We start from the raw sequence: 19,042 nt of genomic DNA, 5'->3' as shown, positions 1-19,042 counted from the left end.
CTGGCTGTCTCTATCTCTGTCAAATAAATAAATAAAATCTTTAAAAAAAAAAAAAATAAAAAAATAAAAACCAATGCTGAGACGTGCCCTTAATCGCCGTGGGGCGTAACAAAAAGGCATTCCAAACGCTGGTGTGGGGACATCTCTTCATGGACGGCTGCATCCGACAGGCTTCCCAGCCTTGCACACGTTTTTGCTGAGTGAGATCCCATCTTGTTCAGATGTTCTGATTTCAGGGGAAAAAAATAAATAAATAAATGAAGCGGCCGATCACGTGTGGAGTATTTATTCCGGGTATAGCCAGTGATGGTCAAGGCCGCCATATTTAACGTGTCAGTACTTGTCTGTAGAAGAAATGGGTTGGCCCGTGAGTTAAGTAATGAGGCATGGGCAGTTTGTCTCGGGCAGGCCCCATTCAGCTTACTGCTGAAATGAGCCCGTTACTGAATTAGAAGATTAAAGAAGTATTCCTCTGAGGGGGCCGGGTGACAAACTAATCAATCACACACCCGTCTGGGATGGCCAGATTGGCGTTTATTTCCACCATAACCCATTATACAACTTCCCCTGTAATGGAAGTAATGCATTTAGCTCAGACATACACGCATTCTGTATTTAAGGTAACAAGGCTAAGTTGCACTTGGAATTTGCACACTTAAGAGACAAAAAAATAAAATAGATGTGAACCGGTAAATACATTTTCAATACAACATCTCACGGTAAGAGCAATAATCCTAAAGGTTTTCTAGGTTCTGTCCTTTCTTTCTAGCACAAATGATGTGATCACCTACCAATATCCGATGACTGTGTTTGACGATTTGCGTACGTAAGTGGCAACAAAGTTAATGGATAGTAAAAGAGGAAGTAAAAAATTACTTTATTGCCTCAAAATGTTAACACCAACATCTAGAGGATTTCCATGGATTTTCCTCTTCCCTTTTACCATGGTCTACCTTTTCTGAATTCTCCACAAAGTATTTCCCTTCCATTTAGGATACAAAGTACTCCTTTAAATAGTTTTACTTAGAAAATATTGGAGTTACATAGCACGAAAAGGGAACATGAGAAGAAAAGGTATAAAAAATGATGGACATCCTTCAGGACTAGGGACGTTGAGATTTTATTTATAAAATCATACTTAAATTTTAATAATGGAACAGCTATATATTTGTTTGAAGTTGCTCAAATATTCTCTTTAAAATTTAGAGCTATTTCCCCATGGAGGTTTGATAGAGAGGCTAATTATTAGATGTAAAAGAATATTTTCCTGGCATTTGAGGGAAGGTGTAGCTGTGGAGAGGGAGGAAAAAAATCATGGTGTGTATGGGATTTGAAATGCCTCTTTTGGGCATGCACAAGATGGATGTACTCTGGAATAAATTCCAGCAAAACCTTTTTTCCATAGTTCATGATTCTAACTAAATTAGATATTCAAGAGAAATCTGTTGGTTTTGAGGTCATTTAATTAGCTATATTTGCAAGGAAAAACACAGCAACAGCTTATTGAAAAAGAACAAAAGGATGAAAAATTATATATACATAGTACATTAAAGGTGATATCTCATTATGTTTCTGGGTCACACACTGGTATCTACAATTAATTCAAAATTGCGGTTGGGCAATTAATTTCTGTCAAAATCTCAGTGGGTGATTTTTTTTCCTTCAGTTGACAAGCTCATTTAGGCAGAATATCTAGAATAAACAAACTGCCTTGAAAAAGCAGGAGAAAGTTGGATAGCTTCAGTTGACAAGCTCATTTAGGCAGAATATCTAGAATAAACAAGCTTCTCCTTCCCGTTTTAAAGCATCGTCTAAAGCTATAGTCATCAGGACAGTTGGGGGCTCCTGTGGATAGAAACGCAGGACGGAATATAATTAAAAGAGTCCAGAAATAAATAGAGTCCTGACTTTATAGTTAACCGGCTTTCAGCAACGGTGTCTCAAGAATTTAATGAGGGAAAAGTTAATGTTGCAGTCAAGGGTGCTGAAACAATGGGATATTCAGACGCAAACAATGAATTTCAACCCTACCCTCAATAACTCAATAAAAGGTGTTAAAAACTACAACTCTTAAATGTTTAGGAAAGAGCATAAGAGAAAATCTTCATGGTCTTGGGTTAGGCGAGGATTTCTTAAGATAGGATATGAAAAGCACAAGCGTTGAAAGAAAATTGATAAAATCGACCTCGTCAAAATTAAAAACCAACCTTTGCACTTCAAAAGACACCATTGATAAAACCAAAGAGAAGCCCAGATTTGGGCTGGGAGAAAAGATTTGCAAGTCTTATTTCTTGGAAAAGACCTGCATCTGAAAAATACAAAGAACACTTATAATCCAGTAATAGGGGACAAAGAACCCAATTTTAAAGACGGGCAAAATATTTGAACGGGCATCCCACCAAAGAAGATGTTACGTGAGAAGATGCTGGACATCGCTACATCATTAGTAAGCTGCAGATCAGAACCACAGGGAGACGCCATTTTACACCCTTTAGGATGGCTATCCCCAAAACGATAATCTAAGGCTCGGCTACAGGATGCAGAAACTGGAACCCATAGTCAGGCTGATGGAAATGCACCATGATGCAGGAGATTGGGAACATTGTCTGGCAGTTTCTTAAAACACCAATTTGCCCTGTAAGATAGCAATCCCACTCCTAGATATCTACTCAAGATCCAGGGAAACATATATCCCAACAAAAACTTTGTCCCCAAGTGTTTATAGCAGCATTATTCCTAAGAGCCGCCAAATGAAAACAGTACAAATGCCAATCAACTGATGGATAGAAAAAACAAGATTTGGTGTGTCCATACAGTGGAGTATTATCCATCCACGCAGAAGAATGGAGAACTGACCCCTGCTAAGCACGCACGACTTTGGAAACATCACGCCAAGTGAAAGAAAGCAGACACGAAAGACGACGTAAGATTTCTTTTATACAAAACACTGGCAAATCTTGAAAGACAGTAGATTAACAAGACTCAGGATAGGAACATGGAACCTACAGCTGGATAGTCTTTTTGGAATTGATGAAAGTGTTCTAAGTGTGTTTTATGCCGATGGCTACACAACTCCATGAAAAAGCCCTTGAATGTTATGCTTTGACAAGTTCATTTTATCTTATGTAAATCATATGTCAGTAAAGCTCTTACAAATCACACTTTGGCTAACGGAGATCGTTGGCAAGGAATCAAAGAGGCACGAGGTTATCCCGGATTGCTACTTTATCGATGGAACTACGTTACGGAAATGTGAAAGCATTACTCATCTTGAGCACTTTGCTCTCTCTGTTGGGGAAGGTTCGCCGAGCGCTGCGTCTCTTCCGGCCCGAGACGAATTTTAGATCACTCCCGTTTTGTGCCCTGACAGTGAGCCTGAAGGCACGGAGAGGTGGGTCTTAGGAGAGGGTTCTGGCATTTCAGTCCCCGGACACCTGGCTTACAGAACGGCCTTTGGGCTTACGCCAGGACACAGGACACAGAGCGCAAGAGAAAAGAGATTCCCAACGAGAATATTCAGAAAGGGGCGAGATTACAAGAACAGGCTTCTGGGAAGGGTGAAGTGCAGGTGTGGCGTCTCCGTTAAAGTACGCCTTCTCCATGTTGAGCACATGTGTTCTGGATGCTGCGTTAGAACAAGAGGAAGACAACGTTTTGTTGGAAGGAATCCGCTGAATCAGGGAGCACGTTCGCAGTCCTCTGGCTTTTGACTGCACCTTAATTTTTTTTTTCTTTTTAAATGAAAGAAGTGACCTGTTTCTATAGAAGCTTATAAAATCTTCTTCCATGAATGAATGGATTTTTTTTTTTTTTTTTGAAATGAGAGGACTTGTTTTGTAAAACAGTTTTGTGTATTCACATAGTGCACTTTAAGAAAGGCATCCCTTTTGGGCTCCTGTACACAATTTCATCACAAATTCAAGTCCATGAGTTAGCTTTGAGATAAGTTCTATACTGATAAACCCTGACAAAAACAACCCAAAGACAGTCAAGCTCATTTGATTTTTTTAAAAAGTTTTTTTCTTTTAGGTATTTCAATGCAGTAGGATTGTTGGATATAAATAGATTTTGATATCAAGCCAATGACTATAAGAGATTGACGTAGCAATGCCATGATACTTTCTAAGGGATCGGAAATGAATGTGTTGTAAGAACAGGTCAGTTCCGACAAGACTCAACTGTACTTTTAGGTAGATGAGGTTGAAATTACTGGTAGCCTGGAGTTTCAAGGGGTCCCAGACATCTCTTTGTAGCTGTCTTCAGTGACCTTATATTGGTCACTTGAAATTATCTACAGTGGGAATCGTTAAGCCTCAAAAATCATCAAAGAGGATTTCCCACCCACCCACCCACCCAGGTGTGCTTGCTAAGAAGTGTTGAACCACATAAAATGGACCACAGATAACCATAACTGACCCACAAGAACAGCATCTTCTTAATTTTGGTTTTGAAACATGAAGAGTTCCTTTGAGTTATGTAGAACTTCAGGAAGAATGTCATTCAGGCACTTTTGAAGTTACTGGGTCTGGGATACGCATTCCCCCGGGGCCATGTCTGTCTGTAAAAGAAGCCAATTGAGCTAATTAACCAAACAATTCAAGCAATCTGAAATGTCTTAGCGTGTTGTATCTGGAAAATGGGAATAACCAAAATGGTGCACTGCGTACAGAATTCATAAGAGAGTGACTTTTGGCGTAGTTGAGGGATGCCCCCACCTCCCCATATTTTGTCTCCATGGAGATTCTTAGGTAACTTACATGTTCCAGGTCATCAAGGTAGGTGACTTTATTTATTTACCTTAAATTCAATGAGCAATGACACCAAAGTAACATTTAATAAGTTTTTCAAACACAGAGAACAGGATGTATAATGTTTTCTGTTGTCTTAAGAAAACCTCATTGAAAATGGTAGTTGTGGTGTTGTTTTCTTTTTATACTAAACAGGATCAAGTACTGGGTGGTAGCTGTGTAGCCACTGGTGAGAGGTGACTGTCATGATTTAAATTAACTAACAAATTGACCGACATTTCTGATTTGTATTTGAAATGCCCTGTTTTAAGTTCTTTCGCATGAGATGAATGTCAATTTTAAGTATTTTTATTGAAAGTCCTTCCGTGTTTATTGCGTAAATGTGTTTTCTCTTACCTTATGGAATGTCCTAACCAAAGTGTAGTGGAGACATTTCATGAATTAATGTAGATTATCGCGTGTTAAAATTAGAGGAACATTGAATACTTCATATTCATTTCTTTTAAGAATGTGGGAAATCCTTTTTAATAATTTCATTTTCTGTTTTTTCAAACTCACATTAGCTCTTTTTTTTTTTGCAGTGCTATCATTTTAACCCCCAAACTGCATTTTCACAGGATAGAACATATTTTTTCAAGTAACATTTTGACTTTGTTCTTCTTGACATCTTTATGTTTTTATGCATTTTGCATTGCCCTATTTCATTTTTTTTGAAATCCAAATGTAACAACTCTCAACTTTTTGTGTGACACTTTTTTTTTCTTTTACGGGGTAGTATCTCTCTTCTGATTTTTTTTGCAAACCTGTTGTTTTTGAATTCTCTTTTTTCCCTCTATTTTCCTTCTCAATATGACCCCAGGAGCCAACACAAAGAAAAACGCAGATGATATAACCAGTAATGACCGTGGTGAAGATGAAGGTATTTTTTGTTTTTTCAAAGCTCGACCCTGATGCATGGTTTTATATCTCTCTCTCTGTATTTCTTTTTTTTTTTAATTTCAATCCCTTTTTCCTCCCCTTCTCTGAAATGAGTACACTTTCGTGTGCTTCTCTATTTTCTTCTTGTTTGGAAACCACTGTCCCTTTTAGTCCCAAGGACCCTGTACATGAATGCAAACTATCTGAGAAGTATAAGTGTTTCTAAATATGGAGTGGGTAAAAAAAAAAAAATGTTATTTATGAGGAAGCCCATCTTTTTCTTTTTCTTTTTCCTTTTTTTTTTCTTTTTCTTTTTTTTGGCTTGGTCATAAGAAGAGAAAATGAAATTTTAGAACATGCATGTATATGTTCTTTTCTTCCTTCCAAAGGTTATTTTGTAAGTTATATTGTTTTTTGGAACTTTGGTCTTCTTAATTCCTTCTCAAGTTGCCAAACTCTGAGACACCTTCGTACAACTTTTTAGGTGTCTGGCATTTTTGCTTTTGTTTGTTTCTTTTTCTTTTTTTTTTTTTTTAAGCATATGGATTTAAAAATAGGTCTCAAAGAATCTTCTCTGGCTCACAGTGAAATACATGAAAAAGTGTTTTAATGAGAGGTTGTTTCTCAGGGAGCTGCTGTTTAGCAGCATTTAAAGGGGGAAAAAAACTCCAGGGATAGTGTAGATCTCAAAACAAAACAAAACAAAAAAGGTCAGACACCCTAGATCTATACCTTTTCCTTTTCTCACCCTGGCTAGTTTGAAAACTTTTTTCACCTCCGCCCCTCAAATGTTTGGTTGCTATGGAAGGTTGCTTCTTGAAGGATCTGACGTTACTTGACAAATTAGCCACCAGAAGTAAATTCATGTTTTTGAAAATATGGAAGATGGTGGCCTCTGAGCGAGAAGGAACACAAGGTATCCCGATGCCTTCAGCAGAACCCATAGTTTCAAAGAAACAAAATGACCCAAGCATGTAACTGTGCAGGCTGCATAGGGTGGCTGAGAAGCATCATTCTCCCATCCTAGGAGCAAAATGCATGGACCTCCATTTATTTACCACAGGGGATGAAGGCCCTTGAAAAACTTTTGGGTTTGGGGCTGACAGGCAACGTAAGGAACAGAAGTGGCTGGTGAGTTCTTGCCGCCAGGCAGCGAGAAATCCCCGACAGCCTCCCGTCTCTAGTCTGTCGCTTGCGTTGCTGGCTTTCACTTCTTTTCTAATCAACTGTGGTTCGGCAAGGTTGGCTGATGTTGCTTTCATACCTGCTTCTCTTCACATTGTTATTATTTTTATTGTTATTCCCCTGTGATCATAGGCCTGTCCCCACCTCAGATGTCTGTCTGCCAGATCTTTTCTGATGGCCTTAGAATAGCGTGTCCTGCACCTGAGTCGCCAGCTGACCTTGCCTCTGCAGATGGCCCCGAATGCCTGCAGTTTTACCAGAATTCAAAGATGCATTAAAACAAACATTGTTTTTTAATTTAAAAAAAATTCTATCAGGCCATATAAAAAAAAGAAGAAATGTATTAAAACAAAACCCCACACCTTTCCTTTGTTCTGTTGTACCAGCCGGGAAGATAATTTGCCTCTTGTTCTTTATCTCTTATTAGTGCATTTCCATTTGATCCTTAGGATCTGTTTTCCCAGTGCTCGCAATGCAACTTCCTTTTTTAATTATTTTTTATTTTTTTTTTAAGATTTTATTTATTTGTTTGACAGAGAGACAGCCAGCGAGAGAGGGAACACAAGCCGGGGGAGTGGGGGAGGAAGAAGCAGGCTCCCAGCAGAGAAGCCTGATGCGGGGCTTGATCCCAGAATGCCGGGATCACGCCCTGAGCCACAGACGCTTAATGACTGCACTACCCAGGCGCCCCTTGCAATGCAATTTCCTTACCATAAAATGCCCCCTAATTTTCATTGAATAGCAAGAACATGTGATTTCTTTTTTTTTTCTTTCTTTCTTTCTTTCTTTCTTTCTTTCTTTTTTTTTTTTTTTTTTTTTTTTTTTTTTTTTTTTTTTTTTTTTTTTTTTTTTTTTTTACTTTGTATTAATAGGACATCTTGTTATTACTTCCTCAAGTTCATGAGAACTTTGTTCAGTGTGTTTGGAAAGCTTAGAGATACTAGCCTAGCATTTTCTCCAAGGAAACCCCTTCCAACAGTCCTCAAAAATCTCTATTTCTTCCTTTTCCTCAGCGGAGTAGCCAACAGCCTGTACTGGGAAAATAAATGAGGGCAAATCCACTCAATCAGGATCCAGAGAGAGAGAGGAGTAGATCGTGCAAAACGCCACACCTTTCCAGACAGCCGTGTCTTTCAAATTTCCACATAGCATATGATGCATAGATGATGGATAAAGGACTTTTGCTGTATATTTGAATTTTATATGAGAAAATAAGATCTGTTCTGCTCTCTACTCAGAATCTGCAGAGCCATGGAGCTGTGATACTCTTTTCTGTACTTGACTGTGACCAGTGGGTTTCTCGAGCCTTCTGCATGCCTTAGTGATGAGGCAGCCAATGAACGCGTTTTGACATTGTGATCATAATTCATTTATTCGCAGCCACCATCTACATGATAGTGGTTCATTCCCTTAAGATTCCTTCTTGATATTTCAAAAGTGTCTTGGTAAACTAGGAGAAAAAAAAATCTGATTGATAAAAAGGTGAAAATAAATGTACATTTGGGTTTCTTTTGATAACATACTGATATTTAAATTACACACACATACGTGTATATATCTGTAGATACATAGAGATTCAGAAGTAATTATCATTGAGATCAGTCTTCTTAAACATTCAGTATAAGCGTAAGGACTGATTAAACAGGTGATGTAACCGATAACTTTTTTAGAAAGCAGTTTCCACAAATGGACACATGGTCTCTGAATTCCTGTGCTCAGACCATTGCAAAACATTCTTTGTACATCGCTGCTCAGTAAAGCAACAAAGGAATGATGAAGGGGTACCCATTGGTTGCACATCATAATGGGAGTTTGTAGTCCCTGTGAAAATATGTAGCATTTCACAGATTCCACCTTGAGCCCAGAGTCTCATGTCATTTTGATTATGTGGCTTCGTGTGTTTTGTTAGTTAAGTGTCTTGAGCTGTGACTGCAGTCATGAACGAGACCACAGGCATTTGCTTGGCCATCTTGTTTTGGTTTCTCTTTGATGGTTCTCGTTTCTGTTCTGTTGATAATTTTTCACCCTTTCTTTGTCTCTGTCATCATCTGTCCCGTATTGAGCGTTTACAGTTTCACTGCTAGTCTCGTGTGTTCATTGTAAGGAACCTGTAAGCTCGCCTTTGAATAGAGAGGGCAGTAATAGTAAAGATTCAGTGATCATTTTGAAGTTGATTTCACACTTACTTAGAGGTTGAAAACATCATGCCTTGTGCTTTTTCAGTAGCTCAGCTTTTAGGACTTGAGCCCTGTTTAGGAAATAAGTATTTCATCTAAATTCTCTATATTTTCGTGTTTTAGATACATACAGCAATGTACATATGCATTCATATGACCTCAAATGTCTGTATGCTTCTCAAAATACCATTTCTAGGACTAGAAAATATAATCCCATTGACCATTTTGCTTAAGGCAGTCTTATCAAGGTGTATATAATGCAAAAAGATTCAGCTGGTTGATTCCGGTCAAAACAGGGAAAAGTAGTCCTTGTCCCTTGCCCTTAGCCTCCATTAATCAGTGTGATTTTTTATTGTGTTTCCTTACTTGACTTTTTTTCCAGACATCCATGATCAGAACAGTAAGAAGCCAGTAATGGTCTATATCCACGGCGGGTCTTATATGGAGGGCACTGGCAATATGATAGACGGGAGCGTTCTGGCAAGCTACGGCAATGTCATCGTGATAACCGTTAACTACCGGCTGGGAATTCTAGGTAAGTGATTGCGTCATTTCAGCGTTGCACCACGGGCAGTGACAAACGGGCACTGCTTTTCATTGTGTGGGGACTGACTGATTTGAGCTGCACTACTCCGATGTGTTATTAGTTCTGCTTCTCTGGGCTCCCTGGACGGTGCAAGAGATGTTTGCTCACGTACCACCCTCTGTTTGCAGTGGTTAATGCTTGAATTGTATTCCAGGGAACCCCCATCCTTCCTCAAACAAAGGCAGACTTCAAGGTCGCCAGAGTAAAAGGAAACTTTATTTAAAGCCCTCTTCTTTCTTTGGGCCGCAAGAATACTCTGTGAGGCCACACAGCTCTGTAGAGTGAACACATTTGCTGATGGGTGATGCTTTGGTAACAGGTGACGATAGCCAGAGACATTGGCTTTCTTCTGTGGTTAAATGGGTATGTTACTTAGCTTCTTCTGTGTTGGAAAATGTTTCACCTAATTCCTGAACTGATTATCTCTGTGCGTTGGACCCCTGCTGTGGGGTCACAATGACCATTGTATTTACGCACAATGGAGCTCAGCTCTTGGTTGAATTTTTGCAACAGTTTATGATTTATCATAAAAGGATGCTGGCTAAGCCCATGGAAGTCCACCAGGGTAGCTCTCCACTGTTTTGATGTTTCCTCCATTTTTCCCCAGTGGGGAGCTTAGAAAAAAAAAATTTTGGCAGGGGGCAATATTTTCAGATTTACCTTCTTTTGCCGTTTTGTCTGCTTATTGTATGCTTTATGACGGATATTCCTAGGCATAGGTAAAAACGTTCGTTTTCAACACAACAATGCATTAAGATGGTGCTGAAAATTGAGTCTTTCCCAGTGTGATTCTGCAGAGGGCAACGTGTATGTTGCAGTGTCGTTACAGTAAAATAAAAAATAAAGTGCATAATGGAGCTCTGTGAAACAAAAATACAGCTGAGAATGTTCTCTCCAAATAGGCAAACATTAGCAAGAATATTTTATTTTCGCCTTGATGTTTTAATTTTATTTTGAACATTTTTTTTTCATTAACATGTGAAAACATTCACCTGTGAGAGACCCCTGGCACGGGGTGACTGGTAGAAATGCATTTCTAATTTACAAATGCAAATCGCGCACAGATGTTTTGCAAAGTTTTGCCTTTTGGAGCATTGATAAGGCCCTAGAAATTCCCCATTGGGTGTTTTTGTTTTTTTTGTTTTGTTTTTGTTTTGTTTTGTTTTGTTTTACTTTAAAGGAAATACAAAGCATTAGCATCAAGAGCCCACTCACTTTGTGATTTTGTTTCTTTTTCTTTTTTTCATAGGTCTTATGAGCCAGGTCTTTGTAGAATCATTTTAGTTAATTTCACACAGCCCTGTTTCCGTGCATGTCTCTACACTTTTCAGCGGCTTCTGGCTAGTCCCTTTGGCCACTAGTGCTTGAAACAGGAAATCGTGTTTCTTGATCTTTTACAAAAGGTCCATTCTAACAAAGAGGTGGAGAGAGGAAACAACGTGTGGGAGCACTGCACGGAGCCTTTTCAAAGAGGGCAGTGTGTGGGGCCGTGTGTAGCATCATCCCACAGACGAGGAGCTCTGGGCTCTGTTTTCTGAATGAAGCAATGGACATTGGGCAAGTTCTTGCTTTGGTGGGGTAACAAAATGTTCCCTTGCGTGCTTGATCTGTTGATATTCCTTCAAAGGCTAGATTACAAAGGAAACTGATTATCCCCCTGTCAGGCCGAGCTTTCTTATGCACCTTTACATGGAGAGCTCTTATCAATTTGGCCAGTTTGTGAAATGATGTGCAGATCTGGAAAATGCTGTGGAGTTGATACACACACACAGACACACACACACAATATGTATGCACATATATATAAATCCATGCACATATATAAATCTATGCACATTTACACATATATATCATTTAAGAAAATGCTGTAGGCATTATGCATATCAATCATATATATAATTTAAGAAAGGAAGTTTGCTTTGGAATTTTTCTCATTGAAAAATTTTAAGTCTACCTTTTGCAATGGGAGAGTTAAAAAAGGAATCTTGGTACATAACAGAGCCGTGATGGGTAACCAAGAAATCAAAGAATCAATTTAGCATTTCTATGCCAGTCTATTTACATTCCGCGAATGAGCTACTGTGGAGGCACTAAGAACACCACAGACCCCCTTTTATTTGCTGGGGTGAAATGTGCCAACTTTGCTGATTACACACGGTGGTAGAGATTTTCAAATGTGACTTCGTTTATCTCCGTCACAGATCTTGCATGTGCTTACATCCTCTTGAAAGCGGTCCCCGGCTCGCAGTTTAGCTTCCAGGAAGTCGCTATTTCGAGTCTGGAGAAATATTTTTAGACCACGGGGATCCAGATATTGAAAAAGATGATCAAATAAAATGGCTCAACCCGTGTGGCGACGAACATTCTAATTAGTGCTTTTGATACGAGTAGATATGTTTTGAGCACGACGTGGAAATTTTGAGTTTCTTCTTCAAAACGTCATTAGTGCATAAATGCTCTTTCCCTGTCTGAGAAATGGAAAAATATTGCTGGATATCATTATTTTTATGGAGCGATAAATGCTGTTTTCCCACTCAAAAGAGAGGGTTAACAAGAGGCATTATGGCACAAGGAGGAGGCTGGTGCATGGAGTGAACATAGATCTCAGAACAAGGCAGAAGTGAACGGGCATCTTCCCCCCACCCCGTGTCTGAGCTGTGATGTCCAGAATGACAACGAGTTTCACCAGAGTCTCTGTAGAAGGCTGTGGCATTCTCTCCCTTGCAAGGTGATTGTGTGAAGTTTCACAGCACAGAACCGGCGTCCAGGACCCCCGATCACTTTGTAATTTCCATGCTTATTAACATCGCTGCACAACATATTAATATCAGTGTTGAGCCAGTCGCAACTGGCCAAATATGTAACGGCTGATCTCTATCAAACACCGTCCTCTAAGCAGAGCCTTAATTCAAAAAAATAATTATATAAGACCCTTGTCCTAGAAATGAGAGAATCTTCACGTTTGCTTTTTGAAATAGGAATGTTTTCTTTAATCAGAACTGGGTGACACAGTCTTGCTGGCCATCAATCCTATAATTGACTTGCTGGTCTGCGATGGTTGAGAGTTGTTCATGTGGTGTTGACAAACTGGGATCGTCCCAGACAAACTGGGCTGTATCATCATGGCTAAAAGGTAATTAATTAAGCCTGCATTAAGTCTAGTGATCAAACTGGAGTTCCATTTATTTTCAAAGAAGGTACTCTTTTATAAACATATTTCCTCTTTGTTCTGCTGTACACCTTGGTCATTGGGTAGGCATCGACGTCCCACACCTGACTTCCATCAAACCTACCTCTTATTTATTTGTTTGTGACAAGTGTCCAAAGGCCTTTGACATAAAACAGAAGTCTCCTCTCTCATGTTTTCTGATAGAAATACCTGGAATTTATTTATTGGTGGCTCGTGCTTCTCCTTTCCCTCATTGATTGTCTCCCATTCGCCTTTACATCTTGACTTGGTTAATTCCGCCTCCATTCAAATATTCATTTTCATTGACCTCCCATGGACTTACTGCCTTTTTGGTTACCCTGCCATGTGACGCCCCCTGTATGCTTTAAAGTATTTTTGCTTTGGAAAGGTCTGGCCCCTGTGCATTGGCAGCAAACTCATGGAGAGCCCGCCGTGTGGCCAGCCCTGGATTGCAATAGCTGTTCACTTAATCCTGGCAAAGCTCCTTGCAGGGGTTCGCTTACTTTATTTACAAAGAAACAAATGCTGAGAGGTGATAGGAATGCCTCCCAGTGGGTTATTATTTGCTCATTCATTATTAGGGTGCTCAGGGCGATGGTGGTATCCTCCCCGACAACAGCATTGTCTCACGGCTGTTGTCCGTTCTTTGCCCGTCTGCTGCGTGTGGCCCATCGTGGAGTCAACACCACTGAGCCAGATGGTGACTTCAACACATTTCTCACCTGACGGGTTTCTTATGGTCTTAAGAAACGTTGCCCATGATTTATATAACTGACTTTTTCCAGGATTCCAAAGCAGTACCAGAAACACCTGATTGTTTTTCAGGTGTTGTAGCTATTCTGGAATTTTTGTCTCAGAGAAGGTTGTGTAGGAGGGGTCCCAAAGTTGTCTTTACCGTCAGCGATTGCGTCCTTTCGCTTTGGGGCGGTGATGTCATGACTTTGACTAGAACACAGAGATGGTTTGATGTAAAGGGAGCCTACTTGCAGCGGAGGAGAGAGCAGGGGGATTAAAAGTCATGTGACGAGAGCCGTACGCGTGCTGCAATGGCGTGTTCACCCTCGCGGGTCTGGTCCCCTTTGTGGGGTCTTGCTTTCCATCTGAAGTGGAGGGTGGCTGGGCGGCATTTGGAAGCAGCTCTCTGACGTCAACCAGAGAAGTCTCACTCTTACGCGTTTGCTGTGTTGGTGTTGCATGTCAGATTCTGTAAAGGGATCTGCGAATCATTGGAGCACATGATTGACAGGTTCCTGTAAAGTAAAGAGCTAGGATCTCAGTTGCATATGGTGTGTGTTGTGCACACGCATTTTTCCTCCTTGACAGTTTGGTGGGTCCCCATCACTTGCTTCGTGCACCTCTGTTGGACACCGTCAAGGTGCTATGCAGAGCGAATGTCCATCCCTCTTTCTTTGGGAGTTAAAGATGTCCGCTATTTGCTAATTGCTGTGTTTTATTGTTTTCTTAGACTCTTTGTTGTCTTTTCACTGTTTTAATGTATCATTAAGGATTTTGTTTTGAATTACAAATGGAACCCATTTTATTTGTCAAATCAAGAGTTCATAAGTGAACATGTATAAAGGGAAAAAAAAATAATTTCTTCCTTCAAGGATCTGCACGTCTTGACGCTACCCACCTAACTCCCATTATGGTTCCTCTCCTTACAGGTTTGCCCTGATTTGATCTCCTACTGGAAGAGTTGCATTTATTTAATTTATTTAAAAGATTTTTATGTATTTATTTATTTATTTTGACAGAGACAGAGAGAGCATGAGCAGAGGGGAGGGGCAGAGGGAGAGGGACAAGCAGACTCCTTGCTGAGCAAGGAGCCGGACATGGGGCTCCATCCCAGGGCTCTGAGATCATAACCTGAGCCAAAGGCAGACGCTTCACCAACTTAGCTCCTCAGGTGCCCCAAGAGTTGCATTTAAAATGCAGTTGAATGTTCAATGGGTAGAGCGGAAAGGTGAAGTATTGCATTTAGGGAAAAATAAGCAATAGTAGAGAAGTCAAGGCATATGGGAGAAATGGCAGGAAATGGGATCCAGAGGCAAGAGGAAATGTGCGGGAGCACGCAAAACCAGGATATTGAAAGGCCACGGCGGAAAGGATGGGAACCCTTGGCGTAATGTCCTCTGTGGTGGGTGGCAGAGGTGATCAGCCCTCCTGGAAACAGGCTCTGGGTCCCCCTGCTGTGCTGGTCTCTGAGATGGGCTGGGCGTTGGCAGAGGGGTAGACTCTCCAGAAACGGTCACAACATGCATGCATTGTGCAAGGGAGCACTGTCTTGCAAAAAAGGAAAAAACAAGAAATGTTTCTGCCCAAAATATGTTGTCTTTCATCGTCTTCTTCATCAGTAGGTTTCTGTGCATTTAAGAGTCACTTGGAAACACTGTAATCTGGTCTTTGTTGTTCCTGGTATGGAACGTGAACTCTGGGAGTGGACAAGTTCATGGTCCAGGTCTGTCCTTGGTGGCCATCCGCTTGGACTTTCCTCACCTGCCTCCTGGTGGCTGAAAACACCCACTGCATTGATTTGATTTATTCAGCAAGTAAGACGCATCGTTCAGGATTCAAGTCCTGTCTTTGGGACTTCAGAGGAGCCTGGGAACAAACACGGAAACCAATGCATTGGGGTAAAGACTCTGTAATGGGAGGGGGCCTTCATGGAAACATGGACATGCACAACAAAGCAAAGAGGCTCCCTCCTGTTCGGAGGCAACAGGGGTCCATGTCTACAGCCAGTAGAGACCCCCGGGGATACAAAGCGGTGTTTTTGGGTGAAGAAAGTCATGGTGCGGAGAAGTTAGAACCCAAGACTTTTTTCTTTTAATCTCAAGTGCACGGAACCACTGACCAGCCTGTGCCATGCCGTGGAGAATCTGTTGATCCCTTATGAATGATTAGAGTTTCCTAAAGGAAGGTGGCATTTTATTTTTATGGACATCACTGTTTTGGAAAATCACAATGTTGGGACACACTTGGTAGAAGGATCTGTTAATACATAATTTCCAGTTAACTAATTACAGAGCATTATGTAAGCTTGAGTTACCAGTCACACAGGATATACCTTCAAAACTGTCCTTTGCTGGGAATGCTTGCATTCAGAACAGAGTCTCTCCAGATTATTAATTCGAAAAGAAGCCACGTTCTTTCTTTTGCATGTTTTCTTCACTTCTCTTCTCACCCGGTGTATGAACAGCTGATTGTCTTGAGTTGTTTGAGGTCAGGTGTTTGCAAGGTGCAAATTCGAACTGACTGACTTAGAAAAAAAAAATGTAACTCGGAAGTGACAGCTACCTTGCACATTTAGGAATATAAATGTATTTCTCAAATAAAATTGCATTGTACCATATTGATCAGGTATGTTGTATCTAATGCTTAAAGTACTGTATCCTTTATTTAAAAAATAACAGCTTTTTTTACTAAAGTGTGCAATTCCCAGTATAAAAAAATTCAGAAATATTTTAGAACATTCCACGTAACCGTACTTCAGAGTTGCATCCATTGCATGCGGATGAGCTCAAGTCTATGCAGGTAAATCAATTGCAAGTCTCTGGAGATTCTGTTAAGGATTCGAGATTTTATGCACTGACTTTCATTGCATGCAGTACCATGGCTTTTATTATAGGTTCAGACGTTACGGAGGGAAGGCTGTGTCCTGTGAAATGGGTACAGCCGTAAACAGGTGGGTAGCAGAAATGCATTATAAAGACACACATTTTAGTATAGACATACGTATGACCAGAGAAACACCATCAATTCTACTCAGTGTAACTAAGATTTGTAGCAGAATCGAGAGAACAGTTTTGGAATAAGGAAATGTTGCAGTTTGGACTGAGGAATGATTCCTGTCATTCAAAGTGACCCCCTGCCTCTTTCCTAAAATATCCTGATAATGGTGTAGATGACCCCTTTGCTCTGTATTCTTAGAGAACTGCCATCGTTTTCTGGACCTCTGAATACCTTTTCCCTTCATTGCTCTCTCTGTCTCCTCCTTAAGCATCACCTTAAACCTTTTCAAAATATCGCTCATGGTTTTGTACGGTGCGTCTTCATTAAAAGCACGCGCAGGTGTCCCATCTTTCCAGAAAAGCATTCAGAGCGAATGGCCACCTACCTCATCACTCCTACTTCTCATTTTTCCATGCTCTTGATTTTTTACGTTCTACCGTGTCTGTTTCATCCCCATATCTTGCCGTTAACCCATTTCCTCCTTTTAAATCATGTTTCATCGAAACTGTTCTCTGGAGGACCACTCGGGGTCATAAGTATTTCCTGTGGCCCTCCAAATACTCCTCATGGCTTTTCACACTCCCTCATCTCTCTTAATCTTCTTGTAAATGACCCACTGGGCTTGTCTGCACTCAAATCTTCTCATCTGTATCCTTTCTTTAAAACGCTGTGCACCACGTGCACCTTTAAAGTATATAATTCAGTGGCCTTTTGTATATTTGCAGGGTGGCACCACCACAGACCCTACCTAAGTTTTGAACATCATCCTCCCTCCGAAAACAAACCCAGCACCTACCCCTCCCAACTCCCAAAGACTTAGACCATCCCTAATATCCCATCTCGACACCTTTGCCTTTCCTGGACATTTTCATATAAACGGAATCATACACTGTGTGGTCTCCGCGTCTGACTCCATTCACTGAGCAGAAGGTTTTCAACATTCATCCGTGCATCTGTAAGGACTTTGTTATGCTTTGATGGCCAAAGAATAATCCATTGTGTGGATACGAGGCATTTGGTGTATCCATCCATCTTTGATGGGCATTTTGATTGTCTCACTTTTTTGGGTATTATGCATCATGGTGCCTTGGATATTCACGCACAAGTTTTTGCGTGACTGTGTGTGTCTCTCTTATGTATATGCCTAGGGGTACAATAGCTGGGCCACAGGATAACTCTGTTTCACCATTTGAATAACTTCCAGTTTCTTTCCAAAGACATTTGTACCAATATAAAGGTTCAAGTTCTCCACATCCTCACCAACACGCTTGTTCACATCTGTCCTTTTGACCGTAGCCATCCTAGTGGCTGTAAAGTGGTATCGTATTTGATGTACATTTCTCCAAAGGCTAATGATGTTCAGCATCTTTTCGCGTGCTTACGGGCCATACATCTTCCTTGGAGAAATGTCTATTCAGATCCTCTGCCCATTTTTACTTAGCTTCTATTGAGTTGTTAAATACATGTTTCTTATCAGATATAGGATTTGCCAATACGTGTTTCCATTTTCTGTTTTCCCCCACTTTCCTGACGGTACCTTTGAAGCACAAGTGTATTGTAATTGTGAGGCCCTTTCATTTACGTGTTTTTTCTTTTGTTGGCTTTTGCTCTTTGTCTTGAGTCTTCCTGAGCCGAGGTGACGCCAATTTACTTCTGTATTTTTTTCTAAGAGTTGTGTAGTTTTAGGTCTTATTTTCGACCTGCTCCATTTTGACTCGATGTTTTAAACTATCATCATGTGCTTTTTGTCCTGTTTTCTGTCAACACAATACATCACAGGAGGCAGTGTTTGAATGTTAAACGAAATGTGCCTCCTGGAATAAACCCTACTTGGTCCCAGTGAATAATCCTTTGTATATGTTGCTGGATTTGGTTTGCTAGTATTTTTTTTTGTAGAGGACTTTAACATCTCTATTCATAAAAAAGATGAATTTGTAGATCTGTTTTCTGATGATGCATTTGCCAGCTTCTGGTATCAGGGGACTAGTCTCCTCACAGAATGAGTGGGAAGTGTCCCTTTCGCTTCCATGGTTCTGAAGCGAGTGTGAAGGGTTGGTGTTAATGCTCCTTTAAACAATCGGTAGGATTCACCAGTGAAACCATCTGGGCCTGGGATTTTCTCGGAGGCACATTTTTTTGTCGTTACTGATTCACTTTCTCGGCTCGTTCTGTTCAGATTTTGTCATCCGTCCTTGGAGCTCATTTGCTGTCAGATATCCACATGGAAGGTGACGGCACTCCTGGGCATATCTCTCTCACGACATTGCCCCTACATATTTCATTTCCATCATCCCACCCATCCACACCATAGTTCCACCGGAAATTGCAAAACTAGCACTTTCAACGGAAAAGGTTCCATATTGCTCCTAACACTGACCACAGGGAGGGAAACTTTCACTCACCTTTGTGACTCTCTTGTTCTCCTTGTGGGTCTGAAAACTTAGGTCATTGGCTTCACATGGCCACAGCTCTGCAAAATGACTTTCATCTCCCAAACAGCCTGGCC

At 40.6% G+C, this 19,042-nt stretch overlaps 1 protein-coding gene across 3 annotated transcripts in view; it reads left to right on the top strand.

Annotated features, from left to right (window-relative positions):
* NLGN4X (neuroligin 4 X-linked) overlaps window positions 1–19,042 on the top strand; it is a 289,436-nt gene that overhangs the window by 140,462 nt on the left and 129,932 nt on the right. For 2 of the 3 annotated variants that reach the window (XM_034649473.1, XM_034649472.1), the window contains 2 exons: window positions 5,608–5,667; window positions 9,411–9,563. In XM_034649473.1, the coding sequence (XP_034505364.1) occupies window positions 5,608–5,667; window positions 9,411–9,563 (213 nt within the window). The remainder of the gene's footprint in view (window positions 1–5,607; window positions 5,668–9,410; window positions 9,564–19,042) is intronic. The other variant, XM_034649474.1, reaches the window with a different exon arrangement.

This window comes from Ailuropoda melanoleuca, chromosome X (genome assembly GCF_002007445.2).
Source record: "Ailuropoda melanoleuca isolate Jingjing chromosome X, ASM200744v2, whole genome shotgun sequence".
In the NCBI taxonomy this organism is placed as follows: Eukaryota; Metazoa; Chordata; class Mammalia; order Carnivora; family Ursidae; genus Ailuropoda; species Ailuropoda melanoleuca.
This window is presented reverse-complemented; position numbering and strand designations above follow the sequence as displayed.